Source organism: Taudactylus pleione, unplaced genomic scaffold (genome assembly GCF_031769625.1).
Source record: "Taudactylus pleione unplaced genomic scaffold, aTauple2 ptg000305l, whole genome shotgun sequence".
Classification (NCBI taxonomy): Eukaryota; Metazoa; Chordata; class Amphibia; order Anura; family Myobatrachidae; genus Taudactylus; species Taudactylus pleione.
Genome location: NW_028284706.1, coordinates 7,923,396 through 7,944,264, shown reverse-complemented (window position 1 = coordinate 7,944,264; position 20,869 = coordinate 7,923,396). Strand labels below are relative to the sequence as shown.

Genomic DNA, 20,869 nt, shown 5'->3' with positions numbered 1-20,869 from the left:
ACTTGCGATTCAGTGCCTATTTGTATGCATTGCACTTATATCCTACCAATATGACGGCGATTTAGTGCCTATTTGCAAAATTTTATATGCAGGTAGATCCTACCTGATTTTAATGTCCTTTTGCAAAGATTTTATGTGCCTTATGCTACTGTTGAAATTTTCTTTTACTTTTTTGTTCTTCCTAACCCCAAACTGCGGGGTAAGGGGTTAGAGAGTGCTTCACATTTATTTTTTTTTCTGTGAAGGTGGTCACTTGGCATTGTTAACCCTACACTTGTTGTAGGTTACTTGCAAATATTTCCCAGGTCCCAGGACTAGGAAATTAGGAGACTGCTGTCCCTGGGCTAGTTTCACATAAACCCTGTGCAGTAGGCCTCTCAGGTTTTCATACAGGATGGACTGTGTGTTGATTGTTCTACACCACAACAGTCCACCTTACTAGCACCTGTTCAGGGGTCACCTTGAATGCTCCCCTGATCTCAGGTGATGCAGTTATACCCCTTTTACACCGGAGCTAAAACCCGGGTTTTTGAAGGGTTAACCCGGGCAGCTCCCTGGTGTAAAAGGGGAGAGGGTTGGATCACCGGGTCGAGTGACCCGGCAATCCAACCCAGGTAACTAGCAGGGTTTAACATGGGCGTAGCCCGTGAAACCCTGCTGTGAGAACAGCGCACTCCGGGTCACGATGACCTGGAGTGCGCTGCTAGCTGGCCGATTGGTCCGGCTTCAGTGGCGCTTGGAGATGACGTCATCTCCAAGCGTCCACTTTCACTCCGCTAAAGCCGGGTCTATGCAGACCCGACTGCGGTGCGAGCGGCGCTGACTCGGGAATATCCCGAGTCGGCGCCAGCAAAATTCCGGGTCTGATCCGGATAGGAACTTTGTTCCAACTCCGGGCCAGACCCGGAATTTAGGTGGAAAAGGGGTATTAGTGGACCGCTAATCAGCCCCCACATTGCTCCCACTTGGGATTCCCACAGTGATTACAGCCTGCTATGTTTCCTCCTCTCATACATCCCTCCTGGATTCAGTTCAGAATCTGGCTTTTTAGCATCTACCTATCTGCGGATGTTACAGGCGAATAAGGCATCAGCAGTTTAGACATATAAATGGACTGCACCATCCTCTCAATCCACCCTGCTTTCAGAGTCTGCTATAAATATAATCTGAGGAGGCTGAGAAAATTTAAAAAAACTCAGACGCTGGTCCAGAGTCGAGGTTTCCCGTATCTGGGTTGCTCCTCCCTGCCTCCCTGTATATGAGACAGCCAGAGACCACTCTCAGGTGCTCTCGGTGACTGCAGATCTTAGGAGATATACCTCTCCTTGGGTGAGCTTGATATCCTAATTAGCCTTGTGTGCTGCTCATAGTTGACTAAGAGCTTACTGCATATGTCAAATGGGCGTCTGTGCCCCAAAACGTCGGATATCATGTTGATGTAATTAATACAAAACTTTTTACATATTGAAACAACACAGAGTGCCGCTGCTTGTTTGTACAGGATCAGTTTACATTTTGTCCAGAAGGCACCGGTGGATCCTGGGAGTGCCGGACTGTTGGTTTTATATTTCCAGAAAGAAGTGCACTTTTAATGCAATAAGATCAAACACAATTTACTACAAGACTGGTGAGTGCATTTCTTTCTGGACACTGTATTAATCCCTAGGCGCTATATATATATTATATATATAATTTTTGCACTGTATGTGACTTATGTAAATCTGCTGTGTGTTATACTGCCTTTTTTATTCCTGAATAACTGTCAGTTATAACTACTGTTTCTCCTCATAAGCCCTCTGGTATAGGTGTGTGGGTTATTTTGGGTGTGAAACACTGTAACATTGTTTTATATTACTTTGCATAACATTAGGGATGTTGGCCCTCATTCAGAGCCACTCGCTAGCGGCAGTACGCTCGTTCCGAGCGATGTTCGCACATCTGCGCATGCGTATGGTTTTTAGTACGCATGCGCGAACCAGTCAGTGCGGCTGAAAATCATTTGTACGCAATATAGCGAGTGCCTGCTATTTTGAGTGACAGAATGAGGCGTATGTGGGTGGTAACAGGGGAAGGTGCTTGAAAACGGGGAGTGGAGATCCGAACGCAGGCGTGCCAAAAGGTCAAAACGGGCGTTTTATGGGTGTGCATAATTAATACAGCAGCGTCAATGACCACGTCACTTGGTTTTTTTTAACTCAGAACTGCTCGCAAAATAGCGGTTGAAAAAACCAACCACAAGAATAGCGAGCAGTTCATATCCTGTTCGATGTACTCGATTAATCTAATAAATAGCGGACATGACGTATGGTGCGAGCGGCCAGGGGGCGTTTTTATCAAATAAACGAGCGTATGTTTCGCTCGCTCGTTCAGACTTAGAGGTGTGAACAGACTGCAATGTGCGAACGGATCATTTGCATAGCCACCCCTTGTTTTTGAACGAACGAACGCAAATAGCGAACGGCTCTGAATGAGGGCCGTTGTTATGTCCAAAGAAAGTGAAAAACAGGAGGCAAAAGCCCCTGTGCTAGTTTCATGTATGGCCTGTCAGGTGGGCTTGTCCCCTCAGGATTTCATACAGAATGGACTATGTGGTCACTGTTTCAAGGAGTCACCACATCAGTAAAATCTTCCAGCTCCTGGGCAGGAACCCCCTTGGGTTTCCTTTTCCCAGATCATGCCGCAGGTTGTAAACCGGTTATCTACTCCTATGCCGGCCCCTACTATGGGGTACCCTCAGCAGCTACAAGCTACTATGTTTATGCTTCCTATGCATCCATCCTGGATGGATGTTTATGCCCACTTAGGTCAGAGTATGGCTTCGTCCCCTGCTGCATTTCAGCAAACACTGCAAGCAGCTGGGCTGGTACAGCCTAAAAACAGAAGGCGGTCGGCTTCCTCCTATCACTCCGTCCAGCCTGCAGACTCTGATGTATCTTCTGATGAGTGTGAGGACATAGTTATGTGTGACACCCCGCCAGGATGTACTGTTCTACGAGTGGTGTGTTGTGGTGATTCCTTACTAAGTCACACTCTCTGGATCACCTTTGGGTTCTTCCAGAGTGTTACCAAATAGATACAGGCAATAAATTGAACAATTGAGTACATTTATTAAGCAATATTCGTCTTACCAAGAAGCAATCTTCACTAAAGCATTTTTAATACATCAATTACATTACGATTAGTTCAACACATTTTAAGCGATTAAATTACACTTGGATCCGCACATTTTATTATAACTGGAACTCTGGATTCTCGATCCGACTGCGGAAAAATAGGTTAAAAGCAACATATACATATAGCATCACATTTACATGTAATAATTCAGCTGAAGAAATATGACCAACAGTTACTTGTCTCTGATATTAATGTATACAATGTAATCCTCTCCGACTTCACTTGCTGAGCAATATTGATGGCTTGCCTGGATACAATGTTTTATGCAACACTATCTCTTTAGTAACAACTGTATTGTTGCTGATTAGGCTTAATTAAGGTTAATTGTAACAATCTAGTTGAAAATTCTCGTGGCTGGTCTGTAGAGGTGGTGCACGTTAGTTGTTTTAGGTACCTAGGCCTTCCTATTACTGCCGGCTTCACGTAAGCAATCTTACTTTGTAAATGTTTATCCTTTACCCTAGCACAGACTTTCTTCCTCATAAGCTTATAATGGAACTGCGTAATAGTTTGTCTATTGATTTTTAACACAGTAGATGGATATGAAAGTTTTTGTTATAGTTATAGCCTTATAGCATAAATCCTCCAAAGGTGGTAACTACGTTTCTGTTTTTGCAACAGTTGCAATATATTGTCTCCTGCAGCTGGAGGCAATTAAATTGGTTTAAGTTGATCCTTATTAGCTGTCACTTCTAATAATTATCCTGGCTATGCTAACCTGTCTGGTAAATAACAGTCAGTTTTGCAGGGCTTTGAATATCCTCTGTATCATATATGGTGTAGCAAGTTGTAGGACAAAGTTACGGGGCATTTACACACCTCTCCGGATGCCTTGTAGATGCTGGGATGCTCTTAGAGAATAACCCTCCTCTCTCCTCATAGTCATGCCCTAGAGGGATGGATTACGCCTCCCACTGCAGGTATCTTGACTGAGAGGGAGCACCTTTACCACCCACCTCTCATCAGGGCTGCTACCTCACTGCCCGGCTGCCGGTTTTCTATCCTTGCTGTAAGCGGCTTCCCTGAATGTACTTGCCTCTCCTAGCTGGCTGACACTCACTGCCCACTTTGTACAGTCCGACACCTGTGTAACACCCTAAGACTAGTTACACCTATTATAAGTTCCTAGGTTCTTTGGATTTGTATTTACAGAGAGGTAAAGAGGTAAGTATACAACAGTTTATAGGAAACAAATTATGTATTTTATTTCAGTGAAAGTAATTAAATTATGGAAACTGCACTTTTGTAGTCAGGATTACAAGTTCAATTACAATTATAATATTTACATTTACAATGCACAAAGAAATATAAACAACGGTTCAAGTTTTATTATTCTGGAACACAGCCTCCTTACTATCGATCAGTATAACGCTGCTCCTGCTAATTCAAAGATTATTGCATGCAATACAAGGTGAATACAGTTTACCTTAAACACTATAACCAAATAACAATGGCAATAAACAACAGTCTTTCAATTCTCTATCGATATGTTAACGATTCCCAAGCTTTTCTGAACAGAAAACTAATAATTCAGGAATAATTATACCCTTAAAGTCCTGCTGGTGTACACTGCGTTGCCCGGGTTATTAGCTGGAAGTTCTGACTTTATCCTGCTTAAGCAGAAATAGCTCCACTGTGGGTTAATATAAAGCTGCGTTGCTCCTAAGTGCAATTGTCTCTCTTTTTAATCCTGGCTGACAGACTGCAACAATGTTAATGTCAATAGTGCTGCAACCCTGTTGCTACAAACGGACTACTGTGACAGTTTGTTAGATGGCTCTGCCTCTCCTACTGTACACAGAGCTGCTTGGATGGGATTTATTATATGCAACTCCTGCAGCTCCTTACAGGGACTCTCCTGCCCACAAGTCCCAAGGACCAAGTCTAAGGCTCTGTGCGGCTTATGCGGCTAATAAAGTTTCAGGCTGTAGACACATTAATTATAACTCCTTTTCTGCACTGGTGTCTGGGGATGTTATTGCTGGGCACTATACATAGGGCTGTAGCTGCCAGCTAGCTGCGGGCCACTGTTAGCGGGTAGTTGTAGAAGAGTGTGTGCAGCCAAGCCTCTTACCCCCCCCCCCCGCGATAACCACGACTCCTTTCTGTGCCTGCAGGGTCCGGTACAGCCTCCAGTCACTGTCATCAAACTGTTGCTCCACCCAGGAACACCTCCGGCTGCTGTCCTCACTAATGGGTCTATTTACTAAGCAGTGCTAGGAGATAGAGTGAAAGGAGATAAGGTACCAGCCAATCAGCACTTAACTGCCATGTCACAGGCTGTGTTTGAAAAATGACAGTTGGGAGCTGATTGACAGGCACCTTATCACTTTTCACTCTGTCTCCTAGCACTGCTTAGTAAATAGACCCCTTAGTAAGGGAGGCGGGTCAGAAGGCTCTAATGGCTGCCAGCACTCAGTTCACTGTGCTCCCTGCACTCTCCAGCAGCTCCATCAGCGGCTCTCCGCAGCGCAGCTTCCCCTTCACAGCTCACCTACCAACTGCACACAACAACTGGCGCCCAACTGTCAGTACAAGCCCCTCTGGTCACGGGGCACTGTTTCTCTATTGCATTGGAGGTCCAGTCTCTCCAGCCGCACACCAGCCCCTGAAGCTGGCTACATTGTCCACTGTCACCAATGAATACATTCAAATGTCCAGCAACACATATATAAGGGTACACAACATGAGGTACTCCCAGGTTCTGGGGTAGCACATCTGCCTTGCTGCCTCTCAAGAATGGAAAGACCCACCTCCATCTGCCGCTGACTGATACACACTGCATTGAACACAATGAAGGGCTGGCTCAGTTCTCCTGTGGTCCCAGCCTCCTTACTTGGCCACCGCCCCTGACTCTCCTCCTTCAGTCAGCTCCGTCCTTTCCAAAGCTGCCACTCCGACTTGGCCACTGCCTCTGGTCTGCCTCCTTACTTGGCAAACCCGCCTTTCCTCAGCAAGCCCCGGAAGCCTGCCTCCGATGCTCCATCCGCTCATGCAGCCTGCAGTCACTGCTTCTCCAGCAGCTCTCCGCGGTCTGCCCTGTAGGTGCCCTGACAAGGCCCCCGTCCTCCTCAATGGTACCACAGGGACTCTCTCACTCTTCCCAGCGGGCCCCGCGGGTGCTCTCTTATAATGCAGCGGTCGCGTGTGGGTTCGCTTCCCGTCTGACCCACGCGCCACTCCAACGCCTCACTCTCCCTGTACTGTTGGTCACTATGGGGACAGTTCCCCCTGTCCCTAGCCGCGTGCCACTTTAGCTCCCAGGGCCCATAGTGAGCGGCTGGCTCCATATGCTCTCCGTGAGGGGGTGCACATACAGAAATACAAATGGCACTTTTTAATAAAAAACTGGCATTTTGCTTTACCATAAGAACAGTGTAAATATATTAACTATAAGTACATATAAGAACTATAATTTTCTTGAACTGTACCCTCTAAGGTTATCACACATGGCTCCTCTCAAGAGTCTCTCTCAGGAGAGGAGGACCATTTTCCAGCACCAGATGTTCCCTCCTTGATTAGGGCGGTCAAAGCTGTGTTAAACATGGATAGTGAGGAGCCAGAGCTTAGGAAGGCTCCAGTGTTTAAACGGCAGAAGTTTGTGAAATCTGAGAGGTCTCCTATCCATTAACATCCTGGAACTGCATGCAGTGTTCAGAGCACTCGTTCAGACACAGGATATACTGAAGGGCAGGCCTGTCCAGGTACAGTTTGACAATGCCACCGCAGTAGCCTACCTCAACCATCATGGAGGCACCCGAAGTCAGGCTGCCATGGAGGAAGTGTCAAACATTCTGGTGTGGGCAGAATGTCATTTTCCAGCAATCTCTGCAGTATTCATACCAGGAGTCCTCAATTTGGAAGCGGACTTCCTAAGTCTGCAGGATATACATGCCGGAGAGTGGACTCTTCATCCACAGGTATTTCAGAGCCTAGTGGACAGATGGGGACTTCCACAGGTAGACCTCATGGCCTCACACCACAACCACAGGGTCCAAAACCAGGGATCCCGCAGCCGAATTTGTGGACGCTCTAGCAGTAAAACAGACTTCACAGTCAGTTAAAAAGAACATGAACTGATTTCAAGAATGAAGTAGCAACGTGGTGTTCCAGTGTCTCCAAACGCGTAGACCTAACTGTTTTGTAGTAGGTCCATGCTTCGAAGGTCTATAATGGCCTCTAGCTGCTAAAGTATACGGGGTATCCCAACCTCGTGGTAAATTACTGAAAATTTGTAGGTCTTGAGTTTATATTTATTGCAATGTGTACTATGATGTATAATGATTTGTGTACAAAGATGTATGTCGAGTGATGTGAGGTTATGTATGGATCCTTGGGTCTCATTCAGACCTGCTCGCAAGTGCCTATGTGCTCGCAAGCGGGTCGATGTTGAGCCCTGCACATGTGCAGCGGCCGCACTGTGCGTGCGCAAGCCCTGGAGCGAGAGAGAAATTCTCTGGCTCCGGGACTCACTACAAAAGGGGCGGCTGTCGATGGTGTCAGTGGTTTAGTTGGACCGCAGTCCATTTCCGCTCACCCACACACACTAACCCCTGTGGAGCAAGAACATCTGGTGGACCAGCAGGCAAACGACAGAGATCGGGTAAGTCAGCACCATTTACCCATTGTACTGCACAATAGTGTCTACCAGCACCTGATGCTCTGTTTTTCCTTTTCTCTGTGATTTTGAGGTGGAGAGGAACTGTAAAACCAGCCAGTTACCAGTGGAGAGGGGCTAAGATTGTTCTACTTTGGAATCTATACACCAGCAGGAACCCTAAACATAGACTTAATGTGCTGTGTTATTTGCAAGAATACACTGCCACAAGTTTTTGCAACCAGTTTTTTCGAGCAAAGCCAACATTAACATTATTTTCCTTAAGAACACCCATCCTACAGTACCAGCAGGTGGCTCACACCAGGATCCATACATAACCTCACATCACTCGACATACATCTTTGCACACAAATCATTATACATCATAGTACACATTGCAATAAATATAAACTCAACACCTACAAATTAGACCTCTAAGCGCTGAAGTAACCCTCTGTTTTTCAACACGTAGACCTACCCTTGAAAAAGTCCCTACAGGGGATGAAACGCGTTTACAATAGTTTATAGCTATACCCCTTTGTTTTTATACTCTCTGCAACCACATGAGCCATGCCAAGGCATGTGGACAGAGCAATAAATGATACCTTTACCCTCTCCATGTACATAGTGTATTTTGTACAGGTTAATATTGGACCGCAAAGTCCGCTGCCCCCTCTTATCCACACGCACTAACCACGCAATAAGAGCACGTCTGGTGAACCAGCAGGACAGCGTCGAGACCCGGGTAAGTCACTACAGCTTACCCACTTTTCTGCATACTAGTGGCCACCAGTACCTGATACTCTGGTTTGGTTTGTTTTTGTGTGAACCCTGAGGTGGAGTGGCAGCATACTGACACAGATACCATTTGGAGAGGGGAGAAGTTTTCCACACTACGTTACTATTTACTAATGAACATCACTGTAACTCAGTCATTGAGACACAGATGAACCTATCTGCCCAAAGTTTTTGCAAACCAGTGACTGATTGCTGAGACTGTTTTGTAAGAACGCACATCCTACAGTATGTTTTAGGTGGATCACACCAGGATTATAACAACATTATCCATATATTTCATTAACACGAGACAATCAATTCCACCATACGCACCATTTATATAGTCTACAAATTACCACTTCATAGCGGTAGAGTACGACCTCAGAGCGCTGACACCATACCCCATTCCCTATAAATATTAAGGAAGATTGGGATACCTTCCCAGTGTGTCACAGCTAGAGGTACTACAAAAAACCCTTTAGCGCATACCTTTATATAAATCTCTTCAATTTGTAACTGTTTGGTGCCTGGATCGCTCCAACAATATACCCCCAAGGTAATTCTTGTGGACCCTAAGGACCTCGAAGAAAAAGTTAATAAAGGTATATTATACCATAACTGTTGTATTCTCAACACAGTTACTTGTAAACCCAGCAGTAGTCCCCCCCCATGCAGTTTTCCCAGTAGTGGTCCCCTTATGCAGGCACCCTGTAGTGATCCCCCTTATCTAGTGCCCCCTGTAGTGGTCCCCGCAGTGCCCCTAGCAGTAAGCCCCTTATATAGTGCCCCCAGCAGTAGCGTCCCCCTCTCACATGCAGTGCCCCCAGTAGTGGTCCCCCTGATGCAGGCTCCCAGTAGTGACCCCCCCCCCCCTATCCAGTGGTCCCTGTAGTGGCCCTTCCTATTATTGCCCCCATTAGTGGTCCCCCGAGTGCAGTGCCTCTAGTAATGCTAGGCCCCTTTTAGAATGCCCCCGGTGGTAGTCCCCCCCCCCCCCCCCCAAGTAGTAGTCCCCAGTAGAGTAGCCACCCCCCCAGTAGAGGTCCTCCCAATGTCCCCCCCAGTAGATGTCCCCCCCAGTAGATGTCCCCCCCAGTAGTAGCCAACCCCTATATACTTACCTGATTCCACGCTGCTCCTGTCCGCGATGCCGATGCCGCTCCCGCCCTCCAGTCCGCCCGGGCTGGCGCGCTCAGCATTATGGGACTGACGTCATGACGTCAGTCCCATTACCCACTGCAGGAGCCGGACGGAAGTCCGGCTCCTTCAGTGGGTGCTGCAGCAGTCAATGAGAGTCTATCTGACTCTCATTGGCTGCTGTTTAACACACGCATAGCCGACAGCGCTGGCGTCGATGCGTGTGTTATGCACAGCCTGAGCCCGCCTCCTGGCGCTATTTGGCAAGCGCTCAGGGGGAGGGAACGGGCTCAGGCGTGCAGCACAGGACCGGCGCTGGAAGCCTAGCGCCGGTCCTGTGCAAATGTGTAGCGCTGACCGCACTCATTGCGGTCGGCGCTACACTGGCAATCTAGGGCGGGCGGGCCGGTACCATGGCCGACGGCGCCCCCCCCAGCGCCGCCGGTCCAACGGCACCCAGGGCACGAACCCTGCTCGCCCTGCCCTAGTTACGCCACTGATGGATAATACCTTTTGTATTATATGTAAATTATTCATTTGAAAGGCAGGTTAAATATTTGCAATTTAAAGCCTTTATCTACATTTTGATAATGTATCTATACAGACTCATTATTTCTGACTGACTTGATATGCCGTATATACTCGAGTATAAGTCGACCCGAATATAAGCCGAGGTACCTAATTTTACCCCCCAAAACTGGGAAAACTTATTGACTCGAGTATAAGCCTAGGGTGGGAAATTCAGCAGCTTGTAGTGCCCCCAGTAGTAATCCCCCCTGGTAGTGCCCCCAGTAGTAATCCCCCCTGGTAGTGCCCCCAGAAGTAATCACCCCCTCTGGTAGTGCCCCCAGAAATAATCACCCCCTCTGGTAGTGCCCCCACAAGTAATCCCCCTCTGGTAGTGCCCACAGAAGTAATCCTCCCCCCTGGTAGTGCCCTCAGTAGTCCTAATAAAAAAAAAAAAACTCCTGAAACCCCGCTCCTGGTCCCGCCGCTGCTATCAGCTCCTCCGGCCGCTTTGCATTATGGGAGATACTTCGTCATGACATCTCTCCCATTACCCACTGCTGGAGCCGGAAGATGGCTCCCGCAGTGGGAGCAGCAGCAGCCAATGAGAGTCTGCCAGACTCTCATCGGCTGCTGATTACAACAAACACACAGCTCCCGGCTTCGGCGGCTGTGTGTTTGGCAGTGTGTAGTGCTGACCGAACTCCGTCCGGTCAGCACTACACACGCGGTGCAGCTGTGTCACAGAGAGACAGTCTGCACCGCGGCCTGAATGGTACGCTACTCAGCTGCATACCATGCGGGCATGACTTGAGTATAAGCCGAGGGGGTGCTTTTTCAGCACAAAAAATGTGCTGAAAAACTCTGCTTATACTCGAGTATATACGGTACATTTTAAAGTTCTTGCAAGAGTAACAAGGAAACTCTCGACCATACCTCATTCTTGGCAAAGTATTTTTAAAGCTGTTTGTTTACCAATATTGTAACTTTATTTTTTTTTAGAGAATAACGTAACATATTACCTGAACAGAATAGTGTAATGCATACAGCAGATGAGCTGTCAGTGACTTGCCAGTAATCGGGGTCAAAATATTGGCATATCTAAAAACTACAGAATAGTACTGCTATGCTTTTCATGTCTGTCTTTTTTTTAAAAGTGTGATTGGCAGTGTGTATTCCTGTTTTGATTGTATGTTCTTCTGGTAGTGTTATGAGAGCGCAGTTTATTTTTATCACACTGGGTCCAATTTCCCATAACAGCACCAACAAAAATAACGCAGGGTTAAACCAACGCTGCTGCAACTAGAAGCAAAGGCAATTTTTCCTGTGCTGTTAATCCAGAAGAGAAAACCACCATAGGGAAAGAGTGCTAGATCTTCTCCCAGGTACTATGAGATGAAACAACCATTTGTAGGGGGAAAGCGTGCAAGCTGCTCTTCCAGGTGCTGTGAGAGACAATAGCCACCTGTCGGAGGAAAGCGTGCTTGATCTTTTTCCAGGTATTGTGAGTGGCAGTAGCCACCTGTCCGTTGAACCAGGAATTACTAGTGAAAATCATTATTTTAATTTTATATTTAGAATTCAAAACTCCTTAACCTTCTTCAGGTGATTTGCAAGAACAAGACTGAATAGAAGTGTGTTTAGAAAACAAAGTAATGATTTACCTACGCACTGTGAGAAGTGAACTTTATAACATGACATCATTTCTTTCAGGATTGGGCAGATCCACAGGTTGAGAATAGGATTCTAAGCATCGTGAGTGTCCAACATGCCCTACAGTTCTGCTTATAGTGGTTTAATTGCTCCTGACATTTTTCAATTAATGAGAGCCTAATGTAAATATAGAACAAATGTTGGCAAAATTATACAAAATCATGCTTTTTTTTTTTTGCGCTATAACTTTTGTGATTTAGATAATGTCCATACTGTGCTTGGACATTTGAGTGCATGACCTTTAGCTCCCTTTCATGTGCTAGTTTTTAAGCTTTTAACCATATATGATGAAATCCATCCAACTGTGCTTCAACCTCCATCTTTACCCCTTTTCATTTAATTTACCTCCTGCTTATGTGCTGCTCATTACACTTTGTTCCCCATTCACTCTCTTTCACTTACATCTTTCTTACCCCTTCTATATTCCCTTTATCCAATCTTCTCTCCTGCTGACTTCCTTAGGACACCCTTATTGCACAAACTCCAACTGATTACATTCTCTTTGCAGTGTGAAAATATTTGTGAAATCTGTAGGAGTATTCTGAACTGCAGCCCAGGGAGTCTCCTTTCTCAGACAGCAACACTTGTTCCAGTGCAGATATGCTCAAAACCTTCACAGAGTCTGGTGAGAGAAAGGGGTTTTGCATTTGCATTGTGTGAACTGATTATTTTATCACTAGTATTTCTTCTTCGGGTTCCATAGGGTCCACAGGAACTACCTTGGGGGTATGTAGTTGGATCGCATCCAATGCACCAAACAGCAAAGCTTTGGAGCTCCCAGCATGTACTGGTCCTCCTCCCTATATACCTCGCCCCCAGCCACAGGGATTCAGTTTTTTTGTTTGGTGCGCGGCAAGACGCACCTGTTATAAAAGCGGGACTGCTAGGCAGTCCTAGGCTTTTTTCTTTTATGTTTTACCTTAAGTTTTTCGAACTTCAGAGTTTAGCGGTACCAGGCGCTGTGAAAGACGCTTGCACCATGACTCCTCCTACATCCGCCGACGCCGAAACACCAGCACTGCTATAGGCCCTGAGGTATTCGGCAGGCCTCAGTGTGGCTTGGCTAGCAGCTTTCGTTGAGGCCTGGGACAGCGGTCGGGTCACAGAGATGGCAGGTAAGCGATTCCTATCGGGGAATCATGCGCAAAGCAGTCCCCTGCCCCCGGTGTTGAGACGCATCGGAGGTGGCTGCGGGTGAAGGCGTCATACGAGTCCTCACTAAGGTGGCCAGGGCCATATCATCTGTTGCCGAGGACGGGTGGTAAGATGCACTAGAGCGCACTAGTCAACGTCTTTCTGCAGTGAGGTCAGCGTACCCGGCCGTCAAAATCGTAGCCATGGAGTGATAGGCGCTCCCCTGGTCGTTCCCGTCCCCCCAGATGCAAACTTCCGGTTACGGATTCCCACATCTGGCTTGCTATAATTGACCACCTCGTATGTGAGACGTGTGCAGTTTAGCGTTGGTCCGTTCACTGAAGCGGTTGGTCTCAGAGGTTTGGTCTGTCTATATACCTCTCCCTTGGGTTTGGCATATGGCGCACTCTATATTCTACCATTACCTCTCTGGGGCTGGTCAGTTGATCCAGAGTCCATATTGCTTTAGCAAATATGCGTATTTATGCATTGTATGTGACTGCATGCTAGCTGCTGTGTGTACACTGCCTATGTTTTCTAAACTGTCAGGTACAACTATCACTGAGTTTCTCCTCATCCCTCCGAAGGGGTGTGGGGTGTCTCATTGATAAAAAGTCACATTGCATTCATATTATATACCTTATACCATTTATTCATTGTCATGTCTGAAGGTAAAGGTGAGGATGGGAGCCCTCTAGTGCTTATTTCCTGTAAATCCTGTTCGACAGGCTTATCGGACCAGGATGTTAACCAGTATGGATTGTGTAATAACTGTTGCAAACAGCTATCCAATATATCTGGTACACCTACACCAGCACGAGAGTCATCTTGTATGGCCATTAGGCCAGAGGTTTTGTCCTATTTAATAGGCAACGCCACGGAAGTATGGGCTCCAGTTAATGTAGCACCTCATGCTATGGGGTACGCACAGCATGTGCATCATTCTATGTGTATGCCCCCCATGAATCCCTGTTGGTGTAATTTGCCTGCTCACTCTAGTCAGAGTATACTGCCATCTTCAGCCTCTTTACAGGTGGATAGACTGGTGGTCTAAAAGTAGGGGCATAAAAGAGGTTCTTGTCATGTGTTGCCTCATGAGTCTGACGCGACCTCCTCATTAGACTCTGATACTCAGAGTTCTGGGTCTATCTCCATGAAAGAGGACCATCAGTCCCTGGTGGATGTTCCCTCTTTAGTAAGAGAGGTCAGGTCTGTCCTCAGTATGGGGGAAGAGAAGGTGTTATTGGCATCTAATTAGCCAATCTTTAGGTTTCAGGTGGTGACTAAGGATTATTTCCCTCAGTCTTGGCAGCTGTCGAATCTCCTGTCTGAAGCACGGGATACTCCTAGTAAGCATTTTAATGCCACAAGAAATATAACCTCTCGGTACCCATTTGCACCAGGAGTGTGTAATAAATGGGAAATCCCCCACCCCCCCAATAATAGATGCTCATGTGACGAGATTAATCAGGAGCACTACGTTGCCCATTTCTGCAGCATCCTCTTTAAAATAGGTTACAGATAGAAAACGGAATAATCACTTGAAATCAATGTTTTCACTATCTGAAGCCGTTACTAGGCCAGCTACGACTGTAGCTTGGGTGGCCAAAGCTATGGAAGAGTGGACGAAATCTCTTGATGATACTATAGTTGATCCAACCAGAGAGCAGCAGTCCCTTCTCGGCCAGATGCGGGAAGCAGCTATGTATATGGGGGAAGCGGGAATTGATGCCGGCATCCTGGCTTCTAGGGTCTCTGCTAACTCGATTGCAGCCCGAAGAATCCTTTGGCTAAAGACCTGGAAGGAGGATGCAGGGTCTAAGAAGGATCTGGAATCTTTGCCTTTTGCAGGGAAGGTACTGTTTGGGCAGGATTGGATGACATAATGACTTCTTTGGCAACACCAAAGTCTGCTGAATTGCCATCTACGTCTACCTTGAAGAGGCAGATATAATCTCAGTCCTTTCATCCACAAGGTAAGACAAAGAAAAAATAGTCCTTGGCCAGACAGTCAGTCCCACAGGAAACCGCAGCCCAAGAAACCTTGGGCTACTAAATGCCCAGCTGCCAAGCCAGACGGTAAGTCTACTGTCTGATGGGGCGTGCCTCCCCCTGGAGGATGTCAGGGTTGGAGGTCAACTGTTACAGTTCTGCCAGGCCTGGCAGCAGACAACTACAGATACCTGGGTTCGAGAGCTGGTCTCTCAGGGTTATGCCATCACATTCCTAAGGCATCCCCCTCAGAGGTTTGTTGCTACAAACCTTCCTGCAGACCCAGTCTGAGCTTCAGCCTACCGGGAATCTGTTGGGGCACTCCTGAGGTCAGGAGTCATAGTCCCCGTTCCTGTGACACAACAGGAAAGGGAGGGGTTATTACTCAAATTTATTTTTGACTAAAAAACCCAATGGGTCTCACCGCCGTATTCTGAATCTAAAGTCTCTCAACAAATTCATCCATGTGCCCAAATTCCGTATGGAAAATCTGCGGTCAATTATGCTGGAGATTGAGCCATGAGACTTCATGGTCTCACTGGACATACAAGATGCATATCTGCATGTCCCGATTGCAAGATCCCACCAGGCCTGTCTCAGGTTCATGGTGAATCAGCAATATTACCAGTTCCAGGCTCTACCCTTCGGTCTGGCCACAGCCGCTTAGGTATTTACCAAAATAATGGCAGTCGTGACGGCTTGTCTCAGAAAACAAGAAGTCAGGATACTACCATATCTAGATGTCCTCCTGAAATTGGCACAATCTCAGGAGATGTTACAATGTAATCTATGGGTGACTATTGTCTGCCTACAGGAGCACGGCTGGTTAGTCAGTTGGAAAAAGTATTTTCTTTCTCCAACTCAGCAGATGGTGCACTTGGGCACTGCTGGACTCTCTGGGATAGAGGATTCTTCTTCCAGAGGACAAGATTGTAGCACTACAGTCTTGTGTGCACAATCTACTTTGCAAGCAAACTGTGTCAGTTCACTTAGCTATGCAGATACTGGGCTCCATGGTAGCCACATCAACATGGTGGCTTATGCCCAGTTCCACTCCAGGTCTCTACAGCTGTGGATCCTGGCCCAGTGGGATGGTCAGTATCATCGGATAAAGCATCAGATGATTTGCATCTCACCAGAGGTTTGGCTTTCTCTTGCTTGGTGGCTGGAGACTACTCATTTAGACAAGGGTCATCCATTATGGATCCCGGAATGGGTACTCCTCACCACGGACACAAGTCTGCAAGAATGGGGAGCAGTGAGGGGTCATCAAACATTTCAGGGAAGGTGGACGGACAAGGAAAGTCAACTACCAATAAATATATTGGAGCTTCGAGCAGTGCACAAGGCCGCCTTCAGGGAAGGCAGGTCCAGGTTAAGTCCGACAATGCGACAGCAGTGGCCTGCATGAATCATCAAGGAGGCACATGAAGTCCGGCTGCAATGAGGGAAGTGGCAAAGATTCTGCTGTGGGCAGAGGGCCATCTTCCAGCAATCTCTGCAATATTCATCCCAGGTGTTCTCAACTGGGAGATGGACTTCTTAAGTCGCCAGGACATACACGCCGGAGAATGGGCTATTCATCTGGAGGTGTTTCAACTCCTGATGGACAGGTGGGGGCTACCGGATGTAGATCTCATGGCATCACGTCACAACGACAAGGTCCCCAGGTACGGGTCCAGAACAAGGGATGCTTTGGCGGTGAGATGGAACTTCAGGTTGGCATACCTGTTTCCTCTAATCTCCCTCCTCTAAAGGGTCTTCAGAAAATTCAAGCATGAGGGAGGCTGGATGATACTAATAGCCCCTGCCTGGCCCAGGAGGCATTGGTTCTCCGATCTGACACCTCTATCTGTAGACAGTCCACTTCCAAGGCCTCTCTTAGACAGGATTTGCTAATGCAGGGTCCCTGTCTTTACCAGGATTTACCTGCTTCTGCTCGCATCTATCACAGGATTTGGCAGCTGTTTTTTCTTTAGTGTTCCCACAGAAAATATGATCCTAAAGTTTTCAGGATATCGAAAATACTGGGTTTCCTTCAGGCTGAATTAGACTTGGGTCTTCACCTGGCTACCTTGAGAGTCCAAGTTTCGGCTTTGACAGTTTGGTTCCAGCGCAAGATTGCTCCTCTCCCGGATTTTAGAACATTTTTACAGGGGGTTTTGCAGCTGCAACCTCCATTTCTCACACCGGTGGCACCGTGGGATTTGTCTTTGGTTCTCAGGGCACTGCAGTTGCATCCCTGACTGCGAAGACACTTTTTCTTCTCGCCATCTCTTCAGCTCGATGAGTTTCTGACTTGGCAGTATTGTCATGTCGTTCTCCATATTTGATCTTTCATTTAAATAGCGCGGTCCTCCGTACCAAGGCGGGTTACCTCCCAAAGGTGGCTTCCCGTTTCCATATAATGAGGAAATTGTAGTCCCATCCTTCAAGAGTTCAGATCTGTCTACAGGTGACGCTTCCTTGGGATGTGGTTGGAGCCCTTCGTATTTACGTAGGTCGGACCAGTTCCATCAGGAAATCAAATCTCTTTGTGCTATATAGATTTCACAAAAGAGGTTGGCCAGCAAACAAACAGACGTTAGCTCGCTGGCTTTGTACGACTATCTCTCACGTCTATACACAGGCTGGTCTTCCTGTTCCTAACAAGGTGACAGCACATTCCACTCGGTCTGTTGGACCATTGTGGGTGGTAAGACATGGTGCCTCATCTGAACAGCTTTGCAAGGCAAAGTTCCATTAATATGTTTATCAAATTGTATGCTTGTGATATGTTTGCCTCCCAGGATGCTTCCATTGGGGCGGCGGATTCTCCTCCTGCGTCCCCAAGGTAGATCCTGTGGACCCTATGGAACCCAAAGAAGAAATACAGAATTATGGTATAACATACCTTGGATAATTATTTTGCATTGAGGTCCACAGGGCACCCACCCTGACGCACCTGGCCTCAGTTGGGATCTACGCACCTCAATGTTAGACCTTGTTTCCGCCAGGCTTGATATCTTACAACTGATGTTGGGACAGTATGAATATGCGGCACAGTCTGATGGCCATGAGGGGAAGCAGTGGTCTACCTGCTCTGGGCTGGTGGGAAATTAGAGTGAAATAGAGAACATTACAGACAGGGGAGATCTTGTTACCTACTCGGGTAGAGTAAGAATATTCACAAGAATCTTAGTGAGTTAGTCCAGTTTTATGAATGAGTGAAAAGTAGCTTGGTATAAAGTCTAAAGGCAAATACATTACAAAGGAGAGGCTGTGAAATCATAGTCAAACTTTCAGAACAGTTAATTTGTCCTCCAGGTCATACGACCGTTGATTTATTTTGCTACTTTGTTTTTGTACATCACATTTATTATGATTATTAGGTATTTGGCACTGGAATTATTTGATTGAGGCGAGATATTAAGGACTTGGGTTAGGCATTTTATTTAGGCATTGGTAAATGGTTGGGAATTAGGATATGGCAGTAAAGACTGGATTTAGGAATTAGGGTTATGCATTGGGGACATGTAATAGGGGTTGAATTGCACAAAGGACTTAAGAATTGGTAGGGTTTGGTGCTATGCATTGGATATAGGTACCCACATGAAAGTTGCTCAAAGAAAAATGGTGCATGAATGATAATCTCCACATTTTCAATTTGGATTACAGCATTGGTAGTGATGCTGTGTATGCAAAAGTTTGTCATTTAGTTAGTTTAGCCAGGGATATTTTGTTTGTATAAGAACATACAGTTTGGATTGAACACTATTAAAGAAAAACAACACCAAAATCTTAAATTAGCAATGGTTGAAGTTCCCAAAAGTGAAATTGCAAAGCTCTATTTAACTTTGGTGTTGAATGTTTCATAATTGATGAGTCCTTGTCACACTTGTGTGGTTTGTTTGTGAACCCAAGCTGTAGACACTGGTAGGTGAGGGTTCGAAAGTGCGTACAGTGAAACTAGGAGCTTTGATGTAGTTTCGACTCATGGACTTGGGTTTCCCTATACTGTGTTGCGGTTGAAGCAATGAGAACACTATGGATAGCTGTGAGTATGTGTGAACTGGAATGGGACCAGACTGGATGTGCTGGAATGGGACCGGACTGGATACGTGGATTACCGGGGTGGAACCGGGTAGCAACTGGAGCCAGTGGTGCAGCTAGATGGGAATCTGCACTGAGTAACAGATCTCTGCAGGAGCTCAGGTGGTATCTGTTAGCTAGGCTGAAGACAACATTGCACTGGCAACTTGCACAGTGCTGGTAACTTCCTTAAATACCCTGGGCTAGATAGGGATTGGGTGATGGAGTCAGGTGACAGCAGTTTGGGATTCCATTGGAGTTAGTCACCTGACTGGAAACAAGATGACTGTGCCCAGCAGCAGGAGCTGATGGAAAGGAATCCACATGTGTTGCTGGGGAACCTGCAGTATGGATGCCTGTGGAGAGAAGCAGGACGCGGCCCATGGGAGAGCGGTGATCATCGCTCAGACTTGCCGTTGCTCCGGCTGGTGACTGCCGGCCGTTAGGAACAGCAGGGACCACTGTGGCTGCTGATGATGAAAGGAGATGCTGATATCTCCCGGCATGCCAGCACATACCCCTGACAAGCAAGTGGGCGGGGTTTGGTACTAAGTGATCAATTGACCACAACAATTTTGTTCTATACAAATACCACCAGCCTTCTTCAGGCAGATAGACAGAGGTGTTGTCTATGCACCTTGCTGCATGGACTATTCAGGTCAGATAGGGGGAAGTGGCAGACCCCAATTATGTACTCTTAAAGAAGTTTTCAAATTTGTTTTTTAAAATGTATCGTTTGTTTATACTTTAGGGAATTGAAATTAAGTCCACATCTTCTGGACAGCATTTTGTCAGCCTGACAACAGCTGAGGTTAGTGTTTAACATTCTTCTGCAAACTACAAATAATTTAATTTGGCTCATTTTATCACAAATACGTGTCTACACAAAGCAAAATGTGTTGCATTCAATCCTACAATTTATCTGCCCTATCTGCTCTCGTTTTTTACACTTCTATCATATGTGCCCTTATAACAGTCCATATAACTGCTTTGTGTCTATCTCTTCACACATACCCACACACAATGTTTGAAGACGCCTCTGACTATGTCGAGAACAGTATGAATATATTCATTCTTTGATATGCCCCAAAGTTACATGGATATGAGTTTTCTATATATATTAGGGAATCTGTGTTTTTATTTGCTTTCTTATTCTTTCTTTTTTTTCTTTTTACTTTTATGTATTTTCCTACCCATGTTTTTATTTGTTTGCTGTATCTTCTTTCATGTTCTCCAGTCTCCAGCAAGACTTTGTGGACAGATCCTTTCAGGAGATGAGATAATTAAAGTGAATGATCAGGTAGTGGTAAGTACAATTTGGGTGAAGGATATAGTACTTTCAACATGCTTAACCACTTGCCTGGCATGGTCATATTAGATACGACCATACCAGACTGGGCTTTCCCTGACATGGTCGTATCTGATATGACCAGTCAGGAGTGCTTAGTGGGCGGCTGCCAGAAGACAATTTTATGGCAGCCGCCATTCTCAGAGGGACCTTCCTGCCCCTCTGCATGCTTGATTATCCCTACAGTGTCTGCCGATCACTGCTTATCACAGTGATTCGGCATCCCAGCAGCACCCCCCTACCGGTGGCTGCTCCTCTCTGCCAGTCATCGCACCGTCCCCTTCAGAGTGAAGCAGCCACAAGAGAAATGTGGCCATCCAGCGCCCGCCCTCCCTCCGATTACCCCGCGGCTGTAGGAGTAATACAGCCGCTGGGGAACTGGGGCCATCCAGCGCTCGCCTCCTGGTAGCCGCTGCTGC

General features: G+C 46.6%; 1 protein-coding gene across 3 annotated transcripts in view; it reads left to right on the top strand.

Moving 5' to 3' along the window:
* CNKSR1 (connector enhancer of kinase suppressor of Ras 1) overlaps nucleotides 1-20,869 on the top strand; it is a 104,178-nt gene that overhangs the window by 11,508 nt on the left and 71,801 nt on the right. For 2 of the 3 annotated variants that reach the window (XM_088442086.1, XM_088442085.1), the window contains exons 5-8: nucleotides 11,906-11,947; nucleotides 12,414-12,530; nucleotides 19,854-19,913; nucleotides 20,340-20,408. In XM_088442086.1, the coding sequence (XP_088298212.1) occupies nucleotides 11,906-11,947; nucleotides 12,414-12,530; nucleotides 19,854-19,913; nucleotides 20,340-20,408 (288 nt within the window). The remainder of the gene's footprint in view (nucleotides 1-11,905; nucleotides 11,948-12,413; nucleotides 12,531-19,853; nucleotides 19,914-20,339; nucleotides 20,409-20,869) is intronic. The other variant, XM_088442087.1, reaches the window with a different exon arrangement.